Below are 19,901 nucleotides of genomic sequence, written 5' to 3'. Positions count from 1 at the left end.
ATGATTTTAAAAACAAATAATTAAAATAAAATAAAATGTGATTTTACAAAATGAATAATTTAAAAAAATGTATTTAAATAAATTTGTTTAAAATAAATAATTTATAAAAATAACTAAAATAAATTAGTAATAAAATTACAAATTTAAATGAAAAAAATATATAAAAATTTAAGTGAAATAAAAAGTGAAATAAATCTACAGTACAGTATTAAAGAGATGTTAAAAATAAATTAAAATTATTAATTTGAATAATTACATTAAAATTATTTAAAAACAAAAAATTAAAATAAAAAATTGACAATTTGAATAAAAATAGGCTGATTTAAAAAACAAATCATTTGAATAAAATAAAACAATTATTAAAATAAATTTGTTTAAAAATAAAATAGATTTAAAAATCATTTTTAAGATACATTTTTTTAAAATTGATTTACACATGTAAAATAAATCTACAGCACAGTATTCTAGTGAGCAAAAAATGCAAATGAAAATCGATTTGAATAAAATAAAAAAACTACAAAATACATTTAAAATTTAAACAAATTGTGCATATTTATAATAGTTTTTTTTTTTAATATACATGTATTGCTGCCTTCTAAATGCTAACGGTCCGTGGCACATTAGGAGATTGAAAACCCCTGAGTTTGTTAAATCATGTACTATAATATGATTGAAGATGATCCAGATGTGAGTCTCAGGGATGCACAGCTGTTCTGAAAGTCTGAATGTGAATGAGGAACTATGTATTAATGTGTTTTTTTGTATGTCATTAACAGAAAAGTACTGTAGTATTACCATGGTACCACCAAAGTGCTTTTTATGAGTGGAAAGTGTGTGTATGATGCGTTGTTTTACAGTAAGAGATCCGCTATGCAGCGCTTGAAAGTGCAAATAAAGCCGTTCGGCCTGTTTGAAGGCGTTGGAGCCTCAGGCTGATCCCGGATCAGTGTCTCCGCCTCTTTCTCATTACAGCCGCAGCGGGGACGCGCGCCCTCGACTGACCGGAGATCAGCACGCGCGCGGGGGGCGGGGCGCGGTGACGTCACGCGCCGTGAAGCGAAGTGTGCTGCTGGTGAACTCTGAACACGAGAGTCAGTCGTGCAAAAGCGTGTTGAATTTTCACTCAATCCGGATCAGGACGCGACAAATGAGGCGAGACAGCCGTCAAAGTGCTCGTGTTTGATCACAATACGAGCGGAGCGATGGTTAACCGACAGTTTGTGTGCTAAAGAACTGCTCAACACTGACAGTAAACAGGTAGTTTGGATAAATCACTAAATTACCTCATTTAACCGGTGTGTTTGACGGTAAAATCAGAGATAATGTGTTGGTAATATCAGAAAAAGAGCGAGTGTTCGGTGCGTGACTGTTGAAGTCGGTTTGCTCGCTGAAGCTCAAAGTTCATGTTGTGTTAGTTTGTTCAGGTAAGTTAGCTTAGCTTCAACTAACGTTACCAGCTTCACACGACTAAACTAAACTAAACTAAACCTTCATCTGGCGATTTTGAGCACAAACCCTTTCATGACATGATTACATGTGTTTTAACTCAGTTATGAAGTTTACATTGCCTAGTCTTGAAAGCCATGTTTTTTTAACCGTACTATGGTAATATCATGGTGTTTGCTCATTTACCGTGCCAGTAACGTGATATTCTGTGAAGTGCCTTGTAAATATCTTAGTATTTGAATATGGTGATCTTTCAGTACCATGGTATGTGTCAAAGTACCATGATATTGCCATATGACAACACCTCTGTACCTTTTTGTAATACTATAGTATTTCTGTGAGTTTGAACTCTTTTGGAAAGTTCGATTTTAATTAAAAAATAATGTTCTGGTCAAGCCAAAGTAAATGTTAGAGATTAATTATTCTGGGAATAATATAAACCAATTTTTAAAATAATATTTTAGATAATAATAAGTTTAAACTCTAAAAAAAATTTTTTTAATAAGAAAGACTAAATATTCTAACAATATTATAAACCATTTTTTAAATATTTTCTAGGTTTAAACTCAAGGTTTTTAAAAAAATAAATAAATAAAAAATATTCTGACAATAATATAAACCATTTAACCAAGTCTAATTGAAAACTTTTTAAAAATGTTTTTTTATATATATAAATTAAATTAAATATTCTAACTATAATATGACCCAATTTTTTTAAATAATATCTTCTAAGTGTAAACTCTTTTAAAAAGTAAAACAAGATTAAATATTTTGACAATAATCTAAACCAAATTAAAAAAAATCATATTCTCTTTTAAAAAGTTTTTTTTAATAAAAAAAAAGATTAAATTATCTTACAATATTACAAACCAGTTTTTAAAATAACATTTTCTAAGTTTAAACTCTAAAAAAGTTTTTAAATAAAAAACAAGAGATTAAATATTCTCAGAAAATTTAAACCATTTTTTATATATTTTCTAAGTGCACACTCTTTTAGAGATTTTTATATAAAAAAAGATTAAATATTCTGACAATAACATAAACCAATTTTTTAACCATATTTTCTAAGTGTAAACTCTTTTTAAATAGTTTTTTTTAAATAAAAAAAGACATTAAATATTCTGACAATAATATAAACCAATTTTTTAAATAATATTTTCTAAGTTTAAACTTTTTTTCAAAAAGGCAGAAAACAATATATTTTTCACAGTTTTTTGAGGAATAAAATCTTGTATAAAATCAAGCTAATTATATATGAACCTTCAGGATATAGACAGGAATAAAAATGTAAAGTGTGATGTGTGTAAGTGCTACTGAAGTGGAGATTTATGGCTCAGTGTAGGAGAAAAAACACATTGCCTTTAAAAATATGGATTGTATATGAAATCTATTGACACAAATAGATAAAGTGCTATAAAACAAACACTTCGATGTTTTCTTTCCACTAGTCTGAAAAAACGCTTTATGAACAACCAAAAATGGTTGTTGGACAGGTGCTTTTTGCCTGCAGTGTCTCCCCTAAAATAAAAAATGCATGCCACATGTTAGCAGTTTACCTGGTATCTCCTGTAAATGAAAGCATTTGACAATAAATGTTTTGGTTCAGCAGTAGTTGAAGGGTGCCGTTTGTCAATCATCCTCAAGCCCCGCCCATCATGACGGACGTCAGTGTGGTGAAGGAAGGCTGGCTCTACAAACGAGGTACAGCAGATTCCTACGTGTTTAGCTGTGGCATGTGATGTCATGTCACTGATATGTGTGTTTGTGACACACAGGTGAGTACATAAAGACATGGAGGCCGCGTTACTTCATCCTGAAGAGTGACGGCTCCTTCATGGGCTACAAGGAGAAGCCCGAGCTGACGGATCAGAACTCGGCTCCGCTCAATAACTTCTCAGTGGAAGGTGAGTGCTGCTGGAGACGCTGAAGCTGTGATAAATGCGCATGATTGTGTGTGTGAACGGGCCATGTGTTTCCAGAGTGTCAGCTGATGAAGACCGAGCGTCCGCGACCAAACACATTCATGATCCGCTGCCTGCAGTGGACGAGCGTCATCGAGAGAACCTTCCACGTGGAGAGCAGCGACGAGAGGTGAACCTGAGCTCCAACACACACTTCTGATCACTGTAGCTCAGTCTGACTGCTGTCTCTGTCTGAAGGGACGAGTGGATGTGTGCGATCCAGGCCGTGGCCAATGGGCTGCAGGCACGGGAAGCAGATGAACCAATGGACATCAAGTACAGCTCACCTGGGGACCTCAGCGGTCTGGAGGACATGGAGGTGGCTCTGGCTAAAAACAGCGCTAGAGTGGTGCGTCTGTCTGATTATTACTGTTACAAGCGTAGAAATCAATCATTGGTTTGCACTGCTGATGATGGTTTGTGCTTTCAGACGATGAATGACTTTGATTACCTGAAGCTGCTGGGTAAAGGCACGTTTGGGAAGGTGATTCTGGTGCGAGAGAAGGCCTCGGGGATGTACTACGCCATGAAGATCCTGCGGAAAGAAGTCATCATTGCTAAGGTGACAGACTCTTTACTAACCTCTTTACTAAGTCGGAATGTCTCGAGAGTGAAGTCGGAATGTCTCGAGAGTGAAGTCGGAATGTCTCGAGAGTAAAGTCGGAATGTCTCGAGAGTGAAGTCGCAATGTCTCGAGAGTGAAGTCGCAATGTCTCGAGAGTGAAGTCGCAATGTCTCGAGAGTGAAGTCGGAATGTCTCGAGAGTGAAGTCGCAATGTCTCGAGAGTGAAGTCGCAATGTCTCGAGAGTAAAGTCGGAATGTCTCGAGAGTGAAGTCGCAATGTCTCGAGAGTGAAGTCGGAATGTCTCGAGAGTGAGGTCGGAATGTCTCGAGAGTGAGGTCGGAATGTCTCGAGAGTGAGGTCGGAATGTCTCGAGAGTGAAGTCGCAATGTCTCGAGAGTGAAGTCGCAATGTCTCGAGAGTGAAGTCGGAATGTCTCGAGAGTGAAGTCGGAATGTCTCGAGAGTGAAGTCGCAATGTCTCGAGAGTGAAGTCGCAATGTCTCGAGAGTGAAGTCGCAATGTCTCGAGAGTGAAGTCGGAATGTCTCGAGAGTGAAGTCGCAATGTCTCGAGAGTGAAGTCGGAATGTCTCGAGAGTGAAGTCGGAATGTCTCGAGAGTGAGGTCGGAATGTCTCGAGAGTGAAGTCGCAATGTCTCGAGAGTGAAGTCGCAATGTCTCGAGAGTGAAGTCGGAATGTCTCGAGAGTGAAGTCGGAATGTCTCGAGAGTGAGGTCGGAATGTCTCGAGAGTGAGGTCGGAATGTCTCGAGAGTGAGGTCGGAATGTCTCGAGAGTGAAGTCGCAATGTCTCGAGAGTGAAGTCGCAATGTCTCGAGAGTGAAGTCGGAATGTCTCGAGAGTGAAGTCGCAATGTCTCGAGAGTGAAGTCGCAATGTCTCGAGAGTGAAGTCGCAATGTCTCGAGAGTGAAGTCGCAATGTCTCGAGAGTGAAGTCGCAATGTCTCGAGAGTGAAGTCGCAATGTCTCGAGAGTGAAGTCGCAATGTCTCGAGAGTGAAGTCGGCATGTCTCGAGAGTGAAGTCGCAATGTCTCGAGAGTAAAGTCGCAATGTCTCGAGAGTGAAGTCGCAATGTCTCGAGAGTGAAGTCGCAATGTCTCGAGAGTGAAGTCGCAATGTCTCGAGAGTGAAGTCGCAATGTCTCGAGAGTGAAGTCGGCATGTCTCGAGAGTGAAGTCGCAATGTCTCGAGAGTGAAGTCGCAATGTCTCGAGAGTGAAGTCGCAATGTCTCGAGAGTGAAGTCGGAATGTCTCGAGAGTGAAGTCGGAATGTCTCGAGAGTGAAGTCGGAATGTCTCGAGAGTGAAGTCGGAATGTCTCGAGAGTGAAGTCGGAATGTCTCGAGAGTGAAGTCGCAATGTCTCGAGAGTGAAGTCGCAATGTCTCGAGAGTGAAGTCGGAATGTCTCGAGAGTGAAGTCGGAATGTCTCGAGAGTGAAGTCGCAATGTCTCGAGAGTGAAGTCGCAATGTCTCGAGAGTGAAGTCGCAATGTCTCGAGAGTGAAGTCGGAATGTCTCGAGAGTGAAGTCGGAATGTCTCGAGAGTAAAGTCGGAATGTCTCGAGAGTGAAGTCGCAATGTCTCGAGAGTGAAGTCGCAATGTCTCGAGAGTGAAGTCGCAATGTCTCGAGAGTGAAGTCGGAATGTCTCGAGAGTGAAGTCGCAATGTCTCGAGAGTGAAGTCGCAATGTCTCGAGAGTAAAGTCGGAATGTCTCGAGAGTGAAGTCGCAATGTCTCGAGAGTGAAGTCGGAATGTCTCGAGAGTGAGGTCGGAATGTCTCGAGAGTGAGGTCGGAATGTCTCGAGAGTGAGGTCGGAATGTCTCGAGAGTGAAGTCGCAATGTCTCGAGAGTGAAGTCGCAATGTCTCGAGAGTGAAGTCGGAATGTCTCGAGAGTGAAGTCGGAATGTCTCGAGAGTGAAGTCGCAATGTCTCGAGAGTGAAGTCGCAATGTCTCGAGAGTGAAGTCGCAATGTCTCGAGAGTGAAGTCGGAATGTCTCGAGAGTGAAGTCGCAATGTCTCGAGAGTGAAGTCGGAATGTCTCGAGAGTGAAGTCGGAATGTCTCGAGAGTGAGGTCGGAATGTCTCGAGAGTGAAGTCGCAATGTCTCGAGAGTGAAGTCGCAATGTCTCGAGAGTGAAGTCGGAATGTCTCGAGAGTGAAGTCGGAATGTCTCGAGAGTGAGGTCGGAATGTCTCGAGAGTGAGGTCGGAATGTCTCGAGAGTGAGGTCGGAATGTCTCGAGAGTGAAGTCGCAATGTCTCGAGAGTGAAGTCGCAATGTCTCGAGAGTGAAGTCGGAATGTCTCGAGAGTGAAGTCGCAATGTCTCGAGAGTGAAGTCGCAATGTCTCGAGAGTGAAGTCGCAATGTCTCGAGAGTGAAGTCGCAATGTCTCGAGAGTGAAGTCGCAATGTCTCGAGAGTGAAGTCGCAATGTCTCGAGAGTGAAGTCGCAATGTCTCGAGAGTGAAGTCGGCATGTCTCGAGAGTGAAGTCGCAATGTCTCGAGAGTAAAGTCGCAATGTCTCGAGAGTGAAGTCGCAATGTCTCGAGAGTGAAGTCGCAATGTCTCGAGAGTGAAGTCGCAATGTCTCGAGAGTGAAGTCGCAATGTCTCGAGAGTGAAGTCGGCATGTCTCGAGAGTGAAGTCGCAATGTCTCGAGAGTGAAGTCGCAATGTCTCGAGAGTGAAGTCGGAATGTCTCGAGAGTGAAGTCGGAATGTCTCGAGAGTGAAGTCGGAATGTCTCGAGAGTGAAGTCGGAATGTCTCGAGAGTGAAGTCGGAATGTCTCGAGAGTGAAGTCGGAATGTCTCGAGAGTGAAGTCGCAATGTCTCGAGAGTGAAGTCGGAATGTCGTTTGATTTAAATTTTAAACTTTGGAGTGGGTTCACAAATCTTTTGATTTAGATCGGAGCTTCAGAGCGGGTTTGTGAATCATTTGATTCAATTCAGGACTTCTGCGCGGATTTCGTAAAAATGGTTGATTCAGTTCGGGACTTTTGAGCGGCAAATCATTTGATTTGGATCTGAGCTTCGCACTGGGTTCGCAAACCTTTTGATGCAGATTTTTTTTATTAAACAGTAAAAAAAATCAAGCCATTAAGGCAGTACAGTTATAAAAGCAAATAAACCTGAAGTTTGGTTGATCTGTGTTTTTAACGTGTGTGTGTTTTTAGGATGAAGTTGCACATACAGTCACAGAGAGTCGAGTTCTGCAGAACACTAGACACCCTTTCCTGACGGTCAGTGTGTGTGTGTGTGTGTGTGTGTGTGTGTCACACATGTATGAATACGTCTGTATATGTTTGACTGTCTTCTGTTGTGTTCCAGACTCTTAAGTACGCCTTCCAGACCCCTGACCGGCTGTGTTTTGTGATGGAGTATGCAAACGGTGGTGAGGTATGAGAGTGTTTCAGTCACACACTGCTGTTTTCTCTTGTGTGGTTCTGATGTGTCTTTCATCCACAGCTGTTCTTCCATCTGTCCCGTGAGCGTGTCTTCTCTGAGGACAGAGCGCGCTTCTACGGCGCTGAGATCGTCTCCGCTCTCGACTATCTGCACTCACAGAATGTCGTCTACAGGGACCTGAAGGTCAGACGCACACTAACAACTGTTTGCTTCATCAGTTTTTTAGTGCATAAACTGTCTGAATTCCTTTTTTTTTCAATGACAGAGTCACTGTCTTAATGAGTGAGTCATTAAATCATTCAGTCACCTGATTAATTTAAACATCTGATTCATTCAGAAATGAAGCAGTTGTCTTTATGAATGAGTCACTGAATCATTGACTCACTCTATTCGTTCAAAAACCATGGGTTCATTCTGTAGTGAATCACTACTGCTTAAATGAGAAGTTCACTTCCAGAACAAAAATGTACAGATAATTTACTCACACCCTTGTCATCCAAGATGCTTGTGTCTTTTTTTCTTCAGTCGTAAAGAAATTGTTTTTTGAGGAAAATGTTTTTCTTAATATAGTGGACTTCTATGGTGCCCGTGAGTTTGAACTTCCAAATGCAGCTTTAAAGGACTCTAAATGATTACCTAGTAAAACGATTGGTTATTTAAAAAAAAAAAAAAAAAAAAAATTCATATACTTTTTTTAACCTTAAATGCTCATCTTGTCTAGCTCTGTGTGTACTTTGGTTCAAGACAGTTATGGTATGTCGAAAAACTAATTTTCTCCTCTATCTTCAAAATCATTCTAAATCGCTGTTTTACCTTTTTTTGTAAAAGGTGTTTGACTTTTCTTTTGCATTCACTTGGTAAACACTGGGTCGGTACTTCTGCAGCGATGTAGAACGATTTTGAAGTTAGTGAGAAAATGAAATGAGAGTTTTTCAACATACCCTAACTGTTTAGATCCGGAGTATGCATCGCAGAGCTAGACAAGACCAGCGTTTGAGGTTAAAACGTATATAAATTGTACATTTTTTTAGAAAATAATGGATAATTTTGCTAGATAAGACCCTTCTTCCTCGGCTGGGATCGTTTAGAGTCCTTTGAAGCTGCATTAAACTGCATTTTGGAAGTTCAAACTCAGGGCACCATAGAAGTCCACTATATGGAGAGAAATCCTGAAATGTTTTCCTCAAAACTGAAGAAAGAAAGACATAAACATCTTTGATGACAACGGGGTGAGTAAATTATCTGTGAATTTTTGTTTTGGAACATTTCTTGATTGGAACCATGTTCGTTTGCAAAATTGATCAAAAAATAATAATAATAATGACAAGATTGTGTTTAAAATGTAGTATAAAGTCACATGAACCAGCAGTAAAGCAGTTATATGGAAGACAACAGTGTTGTTATTCAGATCAGTATTCATTCAGTTTAGTGAAGCTGCGGTTTGTGTTGATGATGATCGTGTTTTCTGTCCACTCAGCTGGAGAACCTCATGCTGGATAAAGACGGACATATCAAAATCACAGACTTTGGTCTCTGTAAGGAGGGAATCACAGATGAGGCCACCATGAGGACGTTCTGTGGAACCCCAGAATACCTTGCACCGGAGGTACTGAACGACCCAGTGGCCCCTGGCCCTCAAGATGACTTAAAGGGGCAATTTAACCCTTATGTGTTGTTAGGGACGTTTTCGTCCACTGAGGGGTGCTGTTGAGTCTTAATTTGGCCACATCTTTTTCTCTGTTAAAGCAAATGGAATGATTTTTGGTGACTAATCTTATTTTGATACATATTTTGGGAAAATGCTTTGAAATTTTTCAAAAACTCAACAGTACACTGTGGGCAAATTTACTACCCTTTCGTTATGTTTCGTGGCTGAAAACAGCCACTACTTTAAACTGCTGTAAAAATGTATCAGATAAATATTTTTTCAATTTTTTTTGCATAAATCTATTAATCAACCTCAGTCCTGCTCAAAAATACTAAATGTTTAAAAAAAAAAATCAGGATTTTAACTCTTTAATTGCCAAATTCCTAAATGATGTCACTGATTTGGGAAAAAAACCCCACGAGATTACTAATTTTTAATATAAAAGGTAATTGTGGCCTGGATTTTTTTTTACCTTTTTAACAGTCTTGGACATGTGAAAGATTAGTAAGAACATTGGCTTTCATGCATTGTTAGTTTTGGCGCAGCATCTGATTTTCTTTTTTTATCCCTCATTTATTGTTTGTGGCTGTTTTTGCCCCATTGACTTCCATTATAACCACATTTTTTGATTGCAAAGCCATGACACCATATAATGCTGAATTCTTGATTGTTTGTGTTTTTCCCTGTTGGGAAGGGGTCAAATTTGTAAATTGTGCTGTTGATTATCAGTTGGCCCCATTAACACTTTAGATAGGCCTTTGCAAAAAAAAGCTTAGTTTTACATAGAGTTCTATGGAGTTTAACGGCATATCATAGTGTGCGTGTGTGTATGTGTGTGTGTGTGTGTGTGTGAGTGTGTGAAAGTGAGTGAAAGTGTGTGAAAGTGTGAGAGAGACCTTTGTGCACCTTGATACCCCTGAGAAAATCAAAATAAGCACCTCAGCTCTAAGAACGACATGGAGTAAACAAAAATAAAGAAAGTATATTTATGCATTTGTTTACCATATAGTTCTGAGAGCTGAAGTGCTTTTTTTGATTTTCTGAGATGTATCAAGGTGCACAGAGGTCTCTCTCACACTCACACACACTCACACACACTCTCATACACTTTCACACACTTTCACACACTCACACACGCTCACACACACATACACACACGCACACTATGATATGCCGTTAAACTCCATAGAACTCTATGTAAAACTAAGCTTTTTTTTGCAAAGGCCTATCTAAAGGGTTAATGGGGCCAACTGATAATCAACAGTACAATTTACAAATTTGACCCCTTCCCAACAGGGAAAACCACAAACAATCAAGAATTCAGCATTATATGGTGTCATGGCTTTGCAATCAAAAAATGTGGTTATAATGGAAGTCAATGGGGCAAAAACAGCCACAAACAATAAATGAGGGATAAAAAAAGAAAATCAGATGCTGCGCCAAAACTAACAATGCATGAAAGCCAATCTTCTTACTAATCTTTCACATGTCCAAGACTGTTAAAAAGGTAAAAAAAAATCCAGGCCACAATTACCTTTTATATTGAAAATTAGTAATTTTGTGGGTTTTTTTTTCCAAAATCAGTGACATCATTTAGGAATTTGGCAATTAAAGAGTTAAAATCCTGATTTTTTTTAAACATTTAGTATTTTTGAGCAGAACTGAGGTTGATTAATAGATTTATGCAAAAAAAATTGAAAAAAATATTTATCTGATACATTTTTACAGCAGTTTAAAGTAGTGGCTGTTTTCAGCCACGAAACATAACGAAAGGTTGTAAATTGAAACAATGCACAAGGGTTAAAATGATTATTATTAAAATTATCACAGATTATTATTATTTACTCATGTTCATGTCATTCCAAACCTGACTTTGGTCGATCTTCAAAATTAAAATTACGAATTTTTTCCTTACAAATCAAAAAGATTTGATTTATCATTTTATTTACATATTATATGTGACCCTGGAGCACAAAAACAGCCTTAAAGTCCCCATGAAATCAAAATTAAAGTTTTTTGGCTATTAGTATGAATATATTAGCCTTAAGGTTATCTATAAGCTAGTGTGCTTCAAAACAACGACAAAATTCGCGTTTACAAGATATGGGCATTCAAAACTTACAGTCTCGTCACTTCCGCCAATATGAATCAACGATTTTGATGATATCACCGTGCACTTCAGCTTCTCATCAAACGTTCTGACCAATCAGCTGCTCTCTAGAGTCCGTAGTGTCCCGCCCCCTACACTATAAATAGACGCTGAATCTGCGGCTAAGATCATATGCCTCAGCATGATTATGATCACTATTTTGTTTTAACAAGAGTTTCATATTAAATCTATGGGGTAATTTATTAGACTCTTGCTGTCATAAGCTTACAAATGCAGCTTTACCCAGCTCAACGGCTCTGGCCCGAGCAGATATAAATGGACCGCTATTGGCTAGTCAAAAGAAGTGGGCGGGGCTGGGCGATATGTTTTTGTTTCAGTTAAAATTACGTCACCACATAGAATAACGCTGCGTGTTTCAAGGCACTTCAGTGGACTTTTAAGTAGCACGGATATATTTGTAGCAATAGCTAAAAATACATTGTATAGGTCAAAATGATAAATTTTTCTTTTATTCCAAAATCATTAGCATATTAAGTAAAGATGATGTTCCATGAAGATATTTTGTAAAATTTCTACCATAAATATATAAAAACTTGATTTTTGATTAGTAAGATCCATTGCTAAGAGCTTCATTTGGACAACTTTAAAGGTGATTTTCTCAGTATTTAGATTTTTTTGCACCCTCAGATTCCAGGTTTTCAAATACTTCTATCTCAGACAAACATTGTCCTATTCTTACAAACAATATATCAATGGAAAGCTTATTTACTCAGACGTAAGGACAAATTTAGACTTGTGTCTCCTCACAAGACTTTCGATTGAACCATTCAGTTTATATGAATTTGTTTTACGCAACCTTTATAACCTTCTTGGGTGTTTTTATGTCCCTTCATATTTGGACTTTCAATGGAAGGACAGAAACCTCTCAAAACATACTTTCTTTGTCGAGGTGTAATGATTCACTCGTTTTCTCGATGCTTTGATTATAAAACCTGACGATGCATATGCATCAATCTGCATCAAAGTAATTGATTTAAAACACTAAAAATCAAATAAATTGTGATTTTCTATAGCGATTCAGTGCTTCAAAATATACACATTAAATACTACAAGCTTGAATTAATGGTGACCTTGAACAGCGTTGTTTATTTCCTCACATCTCTCCTTCACACGCTTCATTTAGCGTCTCACTGACATATTTATTTGAGGCTTGAGCAGCCAAAGTGTCATCTCTTCTTAGTACTTGTGGCCAGTACTGCTAGAAGTAGTTGTTCTATTAAAGTACTTTTACTTTTCTGTATTTTTTCAGTGGCTCTCATACCATTGACATTACCTGAGCAGTTGGACAGAGCAAAAACAATGTAAGAGTCTAAAAGCATATGCACAATTCCATTGAATGATAAATGACTTTTTAACTTAGTCGTGAAACTGAAAGTACAAAGGAAACGGTTAAAATAACCGTGAGATTTATGTCAATCAGATGCATAGAAGTTGCATTTGTATAATACATCATTAGAATCATCATTTGCAGATAGAAAGGAAAAGTTTAAATTCTGTAGCATTTTATTTTATGAAAATAAGACAAGGTAGCTCACATCATGCAAGGTGTGATATAAAATGTTACCCTATACATTTACAGTATGCTACACAATAGCCTACTTTTAAGGCCTTTTTTGAATCTTGGCGTACATAAGCTACCCTAGAGAGAAATAAAATGTATTTGAAACGTATTTTATGCTAATTATACTACAAATAAACTGTGTTGGGGGTAATGCATTACAAGTAACGCAAGTTATGTAAAAATATTACTTTTTCCAAGTAACTAGTGAAGTAACGCATTGCTTTTTAATTGACAAGAAAATATCTGAGTTACTTTTTCAAATAAAAAGCCAGTTACTTTTTCCCCATTTATTGATTAAAAGCTCCCCATGTTGAGAGAAATTGTGAGTAAGATGTTACGTTAGTTCTAGAATAAATGTGAACATGCAAAAAAATTATCTCACTTACTAAATTAACAAATACAGTATTCCTCAAAATGAATAAAAACTGTGAAATTCAACGCAAGCCTGCAATAATTAAATATGTTAAATAATACAAATATCCTTTATGTATTTAATCCCATTTTATGAACTGATGTCTTTGCTGCCGACCTTCGATGATCAATTCATCCAGACTAATAAACAAAAATTACTTAAGATAATCGAACATTTGTTTAACTTTTTTTTATTGCTGAAGAGTTGACATTTGTTCTTCTGCGGTCTTTTGTACAGACGCCAATTTACTGTTCTCTTTTTGGTGTGAAAAGGCTTTTACATTTGACAAAAATAGACATTTTTATATTAAAAACAAACAAGCAAGCCCTGCCCAGATTTAAGTAATGCAAAAGTAACGTAACGCATTACTTTCCATAAAAAGTAACTAAGTAACGTAATTAGTTACTTTTTTTAGGGACTAACTCAATATTGTAATGCATTACTTTTAAAAGTAACTTTCTCCAACACTGCAAATAAATATACATATTCATGTTCTTAATAAATAATAAATACCCTGCGATTGTACTTTTAGTAGCCTAAACAAAACTGGCATAAAGTGTGCTAAATTGGAAAATATAGTGCTAAATGAGCTGAAGTATATTTGATTGTGCTAAAGTGGAACTATTGCAAGTATATTTCATGTACACCTTTAATATCTTGCATTTAAAGACCTTTTTTTTATTCAAAGGCAATGCAATAGTGACATTAAAACACATTTTATGAAGAAATGTGCATTGTGCAAATGTAGTACTCCAAATAAAGTTTAATTATAATTTTTATATCAAAGTCTAGAGGGATATATCAGTAAATATTTTAATAGATTTGAACTATACTTAGTTTGAAATAAATGTATTTTAAATATTACTTTTCACTAGGGTACATTTCTACATGCGCTATATGTCATACCATAGCATCATTAAACTAACATCTAACAGTGGACAAATGTGCTTTTGTTTGTTTGTTTTTTTGCCCTCATTCTATGACTCCATAAAGACTGCAGTGTAATAATAATAATAATAATAATAATAATCATAATAATAACAATTTATTTGTATAGCACTTTTCATACATAAATGCAACTCAAAGTGCTTCACAGGCATAAAACAAATATATATATATATATATATATATAAAAAAAAAACATCAATATAAAATAATAAAAACTTTAAATGTTTCAACAAATATAAGCAAATCAAAAGAAAAATGTGAAAATAAAACATAAGTACAAAGAAAAAATATATATATAAAGCAAATACATTAAAAATAAATCAAATAAAAACATGCAAAAATGCACACACTTCACAAACTATTATGCTCATGAGCAACTTTAAAGAGGTGTGTCTTAACGCTTTTTAAAGACATGAATAAAAGTGGACTCTCACTTCATTTGGAAGACACTTTTGGAGCGTTGTGACTAAAAGAAGTACCATGTAATTTGCCCCCTAAGCAGATAAAGAATTTAGGGCAAGCATTTAACTACTCCTGTGAAAACACTGTATGCAGAATTAAATCGTTCATCGAATCGCATCAAATTTTATTGTGAATCGAAGCCCTATGAATTGTGACTCGATCAGTTTTTTTGTGTTTTGAAGATTAAGCGAAGTCATAAAGGTTTGAATGACATGAGGGTGAGTAGATGATAACAGATCATTTTACCCCTTAAAATTGATTCAGATGTGTGTGTGTTCAGGTGCTGGAGGACAATGATTACGGTCGTGCGGTGGACTGGTGGGGTCTGGGAGTGGTGATGTACGAGATGATGTGCGGACGCCTGCCTTTCTACAATCAGGACCACGAGCGGCTCTTCGAGCTCATCGTGATGGAGGAGATCCGTTTCCCCAGGAACCTCTCGCCCGAAGCCAAAGCGCTGCTGACCGGCCTGCTGAGGAAAGACCCCAAACAGAGGTCAGCTTCATATCTCATCATATACATATATAGTGCCTTGCAAAAGTATTCATACCCCTTCATTTTTTCACGTTTTGTTGCAGCATTGTTAAACTGCTTTAAATTACTTTTTTTTTTTTTTTCACATTAATCTACATCTCATACAATAATGACAACACTGCAAAAAATGCTTTTCTTACTTAGATTCTTTGTCTTGTTTCCAGCCAAAATATCTAAAAATTCTTGAATCAGGAAGGATTTTGGAGACAAGTAAAAATTATTGTCTTGTTTTTAGTAAAAACAAGTCAAAATTAGGTGAGTTTTTGCTTGAAACAAGCAAAATAATCTGCCAGTGGGGTAAGAAAAATAATCTTGTTGTCTGCTTGAAATAAGTTTTTTTTTCTTACCCCATTGGCAGATTATTTTGCTTGTTTTAAGCAAAAACTCACTTAATTTTGACTTGTTTTTACTAAAAACAAGACAATAATTTTTACTTGTCTAGAAAATCCTTCCTGATTCAAGAATGTTTAGACATTTTGGCTGGAAACAAAGACAAAAAAATCTAAGTAAGAAAAGCATTTTTTGCAGTGAAAGCACAAAACAGGTTTTTTAACAACTTTGCAAATTTATTAGAAATAAAAAACTGAAAAGATCCCATTGCATAAGTATTCACACCCTTTTCTGGGGCACTCGAAATGTATCTGAGGAGCATTCATATTGCTTCTAGATGTTCCTACACTTGGAGTGGAGTTAAACTGTGGCAAATTCATTTGAATGAGTCTGATTTAGAAAGACACACACCTCTCAGAAAAGGTCTAACAGCTGAAAATGCAGATCAGAGCAAAAACCAAGATAACTGCCTGTAGAGCTCAGAGACAGACTTGCGTTAAGGCGATGATCTAGAGAAGAGTTCAGAAACAAATCTGCTGCATTGAAGGTTGACAGAAGCATTCTCCATAATGGAAGACGACTGGAACAACTAGGACTCTAGAAAATGTCCAAGCTGACAGAGATGGAGAGGTGAAAAGCTGAGGCAAAGAATGGCAGATAATTGACAAATGCAGATGTGCAAAGATGCTCACATCAGACCCAAAAACACTTGAGGCTGGAAAGCTGCTTCAACTATGGACTGAGTTAAAGGTATGAATACTTATGCAAAGTGCTTATTTAACCGTTTTATTTTTAATAAATGTGTCAAATTTAGCAAATCTGGTTTGTGCTTTGTCATTATTATGGTGTATGGAGTGTAAACTGATGTGGACAAAAACTCATTTAAAGCAGTTTAACATAATGCTGCAACAAAACAAAATGTGAATAAAATGAAGGGGTATGAATACTTTTGCAAGGCAATGTATATATGACTGGAGCTCATGATGGTGTGATCAGGTGACATTGTGAACGCTTCTGATTGGTTGCAGGCTCGGAGGCGGTCCTGATGATGCCAGAGAAGTGATGGGGCATAAGTTCTTCACCTGTATTCACTGGGAGGATGTGCTGCTGAAGAAGGTGCTTCTGATCGTGAGTTTGCGTTGAAGAGTTCGTATGAAGGTTGTCGTGCTGACGTCTGGTTTCTGGTTTGTTCCGCAGCTGGTGCCGCTCTTTAAACCGCAGGTGACGTCTGAGACGGACACACGCTACTTTGATGACGAGTTCACAGCGCAGAGCATCACTGTTACACCGCCAGACAAGCGTAAGTCCCTCAGTTCTGAAAACAACTGTAGCATCCATAAACCGTGCAAATGTTTTATAAATAAATGCACAATGTTTTATGAACAAACGCAAACGTTTTGCAAACACAAATGTTTTATGAATGAATGCACGTTTTGCAAACAAATGCAAACGTTTTATGAACAAACGCAAACGTTTTGCAAACACAAATGTTTTATGAATGAATGCACGTTTTGCAAACAAATGCAATTGTTTTACGGACAAAAGTAAATGTTTTGCAAACAAATGCAAATGTTTTATAAACGAACGCAAATGTTTTATGAATGAATGCACGTTTTCAAACAAATGCAATTGTTTTACGAATAAATGCATGTTTTGCAAACATGTTTTATGGACAAAAGCAAATGTTTTATGAACAAATGCAAATGTTTTATAAACGAACGCAAATGTTTTATGAATGAATGCACGTTTTCAAACAAATGCAATTGTTTTACGAATAAATGCATGTTTTGCAAACATGTTTTATGGACAAAAGCAAATGTTTTATGAACAAATGCAAATGTTTTATAAACGAACGCAAATGTTTTATGAATGAATGCACGTTTTGCAAACAAATGCAATTGTTTTATGAATAAATGCATGTTTTGCAAACATGTTTTACGAACAAAAGCAAATGTTTTGCAAACAAATTCAATTATTTTATGAATAAATGCATGTTTTGCAAACATGTTTTACGAACAAAAGCAAATGTTTTATGGACAAAAGCAAGTGTTTTACGAACAAATACAAATGTTTTGCAAACACATGCAAATGTTTTATGAATGAATGCACGTTTTGCAAACAAATGCAATTGTTTTATGAATAAATGCATGTTTTGCAAACATGTTTTACGAACAAAAGCAAATGTTTTGCAAACAAATTCAATTATTTTACAAATAAATGCATGTTTTGCAAACATGTTTTATGGACAAAAGCAAATGTTTTATGAACAAAAGCAAATGTTTTATGAACAAAAGCAAATGTTTTATGGACAAATACAAATGTTTTGCAAACGACCGCAAATGTTTTATGAATGAATGCACGTTTTGCAAACAAATGCAATTGTTTTACAAATAAATGCATGTTTTGCAAACATGTTTTATGGACAAAAGCAAATGTTTTGCAAACAAATGCAATGGTTTTTACAAATAAACGCATGTTTTATGAACAAAAGCAAATGCTTTGCAAACACATGCAAGTGTTTTGTCAACAAACACAAATGTTTTATGATTGAATGCACGTTTCGCAAACAAGTGCAGTTATTTTACAAATAAATGCAGGTTTTACGAACAAAAGCAGATGTTTTGCAAACAAATGCAAATGTTTTATAAACGAACACAAATGTTTTGTGAATAAACGCATGTTTTACAAACATGTTTATACGGACAAAAGCAAATATTTTGCAAACAAATGCAATTGTTTTACAAATAAACATGTTTTGCGAACGTGTTTTACGAACAAAAGCAAATGTTTTGCAAACAAATGCAATTGTTTTACAAATAAATGCATATTTTGCAAACATGTTTTATGAACAAAAGCAAATGTTTCGCAAACAAATGCAATTGTTTTACAAATAAATGCATGTTTTGCAAACATGTTTTATGGACAAAAGCAAATGTTTTGCAAACAAATGCAATGGTTTTTACAAATAAATGCAGGTTTTACGAACAAAAGCAGATGTTTTGCAAACAAATGCAAATGTTTTATAAACGAACACAAATGTTTTATGAATAAACGCATGTTTTGCAAACATGTTTATATGGACAAAAGCAAATATTTTGCAAACAAATGCAATTGTTTTACAAATAAACATGTTTTGCGAACGTGTTTTATGAACAAATGCAGATGTTTTGCAAACAAATGCAATAGTTTAATGATTAAAGCACGTTTTGCAGTATGCTTCTTGCAAGCGTCGATCCCTGCCTCTCTCTCCTGTTTGCTGTGTGCATGATAAAGTGAGCAGTACTGAAGTGTGACTGTGCTGTGCTTGTGTTTCAGTGAGCCGTCAGGATGTGGAGGACACCGGGCCGTGCGCTCACTTCCCTCAGTTCTCTTACTCCGCCAGCATACGAGAGTGACCGGCTCTGCTGACGGCCGTCCCATAATGCATCATGGTGGACTCTGAGTGACTGACAGCGCAGATGAAGCTAAAGTCAGTGTGTTTCAGTGTACAGATGGATCTCTCACTCAATGAATGTATCGATCAACTTCCGGTGCTCAGAATGTAAAACCCAACACACTGCTGTCATTACCATCTCATAATCATACGTCAGGATGTCCAGCATGTGATTTCACTCTCGAGGTCACAGAGAAACACTAAGTGTCTTGATTAGAAGTGCAACAATCTACAAACATTAAAGACTTTCAGCCTGTCCTTCAGATTCTCTGAGCCTTCAGTGCACCAGTGATCACCAATGTCTCCTTTCATTATACTCCTGTGTTTTAGCTTCAAATCTGCTTCATCTCTTCACCCTAAAACCCTTGATCTGATTGGCTTAAATGTTTCATAAAAAACATGACAACAGCCAAAGATTATAAAGAATAATTGGCATCATTCACTATAGTATATCATCTTTGTTTCCGATGTAAACAGTTTGATCTTAATAGAAACTAAACACATCACGTTTATTAACCACAACAGCCAAAACAAAACTAGAGCAATTTCACGTCTCATATTTTGGCTTATTAAACCTATAAAGCTACTGTATCATATTTACTATGCACATGGCTTCATTTTTTAGTCTCAAATCTGATCATCAGGATCTTTTGAGGAGCGTTTGTTTCCAGAAGCTCTACTTTCACTGTTCCTCAATGGAGGAAGGATCTTCCCAAGCCTTCAAAACATCTCACATCTTTTGAGGAATGTTTATTTGTTCATCTCTCAATCATCATTGGATTGCATTGCATTATATGTTTGGATCATTTCAATCTTCAAATCTTACGGAGACATATTATTGGAGATATAGAGCGACCACTGATAAATAGATTTTCAGTATTTCATCATATCAGTATTTGCAGCAAATTCATATTTTTCTGTTTTTGTTTCAAGGTTCAATAAACTGCTCCATTTCAAAAGATATGTGACCCTGGACCACAAAACCAGTCACAAGGGTCGAT

General features: G+C 36.7%; 1 protein-coding gene across 3 annotated transcripts; it reads left to right on the top strand.

Annotated features, from left to right (window-relative positions):
- Window positions 1-1,051: 1,051 nt before the first annotated feature.
- On the top strand, window positions 1,052-19,158 carry akt2l (v-akt murine thymoma viral oncogene homolog 2, like). Of its 3 annotated transcripts, none has more exons than XM_073829017.1 (14): window positions 1,052-1,257; window positions 3,056-3,147; window positions 3,222-3,350; window positions 3,426-3,537; window positions 3,606-3,756; window positions 3,838-3,969; window positions 7,171-7,236; window positions 7,325-7,393; window positions 7,463-7,585; window positions 8,880-9,008; window positions 14,884-15,098; window positions 16,496-16,583; window positions 16,665-16,767; window positions 18,783-19,158. In XM_073829017.1, the coding sequence occupies exons 2-14, from the start codon at window positions 3,102-3,104 to the stop codon at window positions 18,860-18,862; spliced, it is 1,443 nt and encodes a 480-aa protein (XP_073685118.1). In that variant the 5' UTR covers window positions 1,052-1,257; window positions 3,056-3,101; the 3' UTR covers window positions 18,863-19,158. The 3 variants fall into 3 exon arrangements, with proteins under 3 accessions (XP_073685118.1, XP_073685119.1, XP_073685120.1); XM_073829018.1 differs by having other exon boundaries at window positions 3,053-3,147; XM_073829019.1 differs by lacking the exon at window positions 1,052-1,257 and adding an exon at window positions 1,291-1,424.
- Window positions 19,159-19,901: the final 743 nt, after the last annotated feature.

The sequence above is a fragment of the Garra rufa genome, chromosome 23 (genome assembly GCF_049309525.1).
Source record: "Garra rufa chromosome 23, GarRuf1.0, whole genome shotgun sequence".
Lineage (NCBI taxonomy): Eukaryota > Metazoa > Chordata > Actinopteri > Cypriniformes > Cyprinidae > Garra > Garra rufa.
This window is presented reverse-complemented; position numbering and strand designations above follow the sequence as displayed.

Bases quoted from the DNA above. Each gene is read 5' to 3' on its own strand.
- akt2l (XM_073829017.1), top strand. From the start codon at position 3,102: ATGACGGACGTCAGTGTGGTGAAGGAAGGCTGGCTCTACAAACGAG. The intron at 3,757-3,837 runs GTGCGTCTGTCT...TTGTGCTTTCAG, and splicing joins CTAAAAACAGCGCTAGAGTG to ACGATGAATGACTTTGATTA. The intron at 15,099-16,495 runs GTCAGCTTCATA...GATTGGTTGCAG, and splicing joins AGGAAAGACCCCAAACAGAG to GCTCGGAGGCGGTCCTGATG.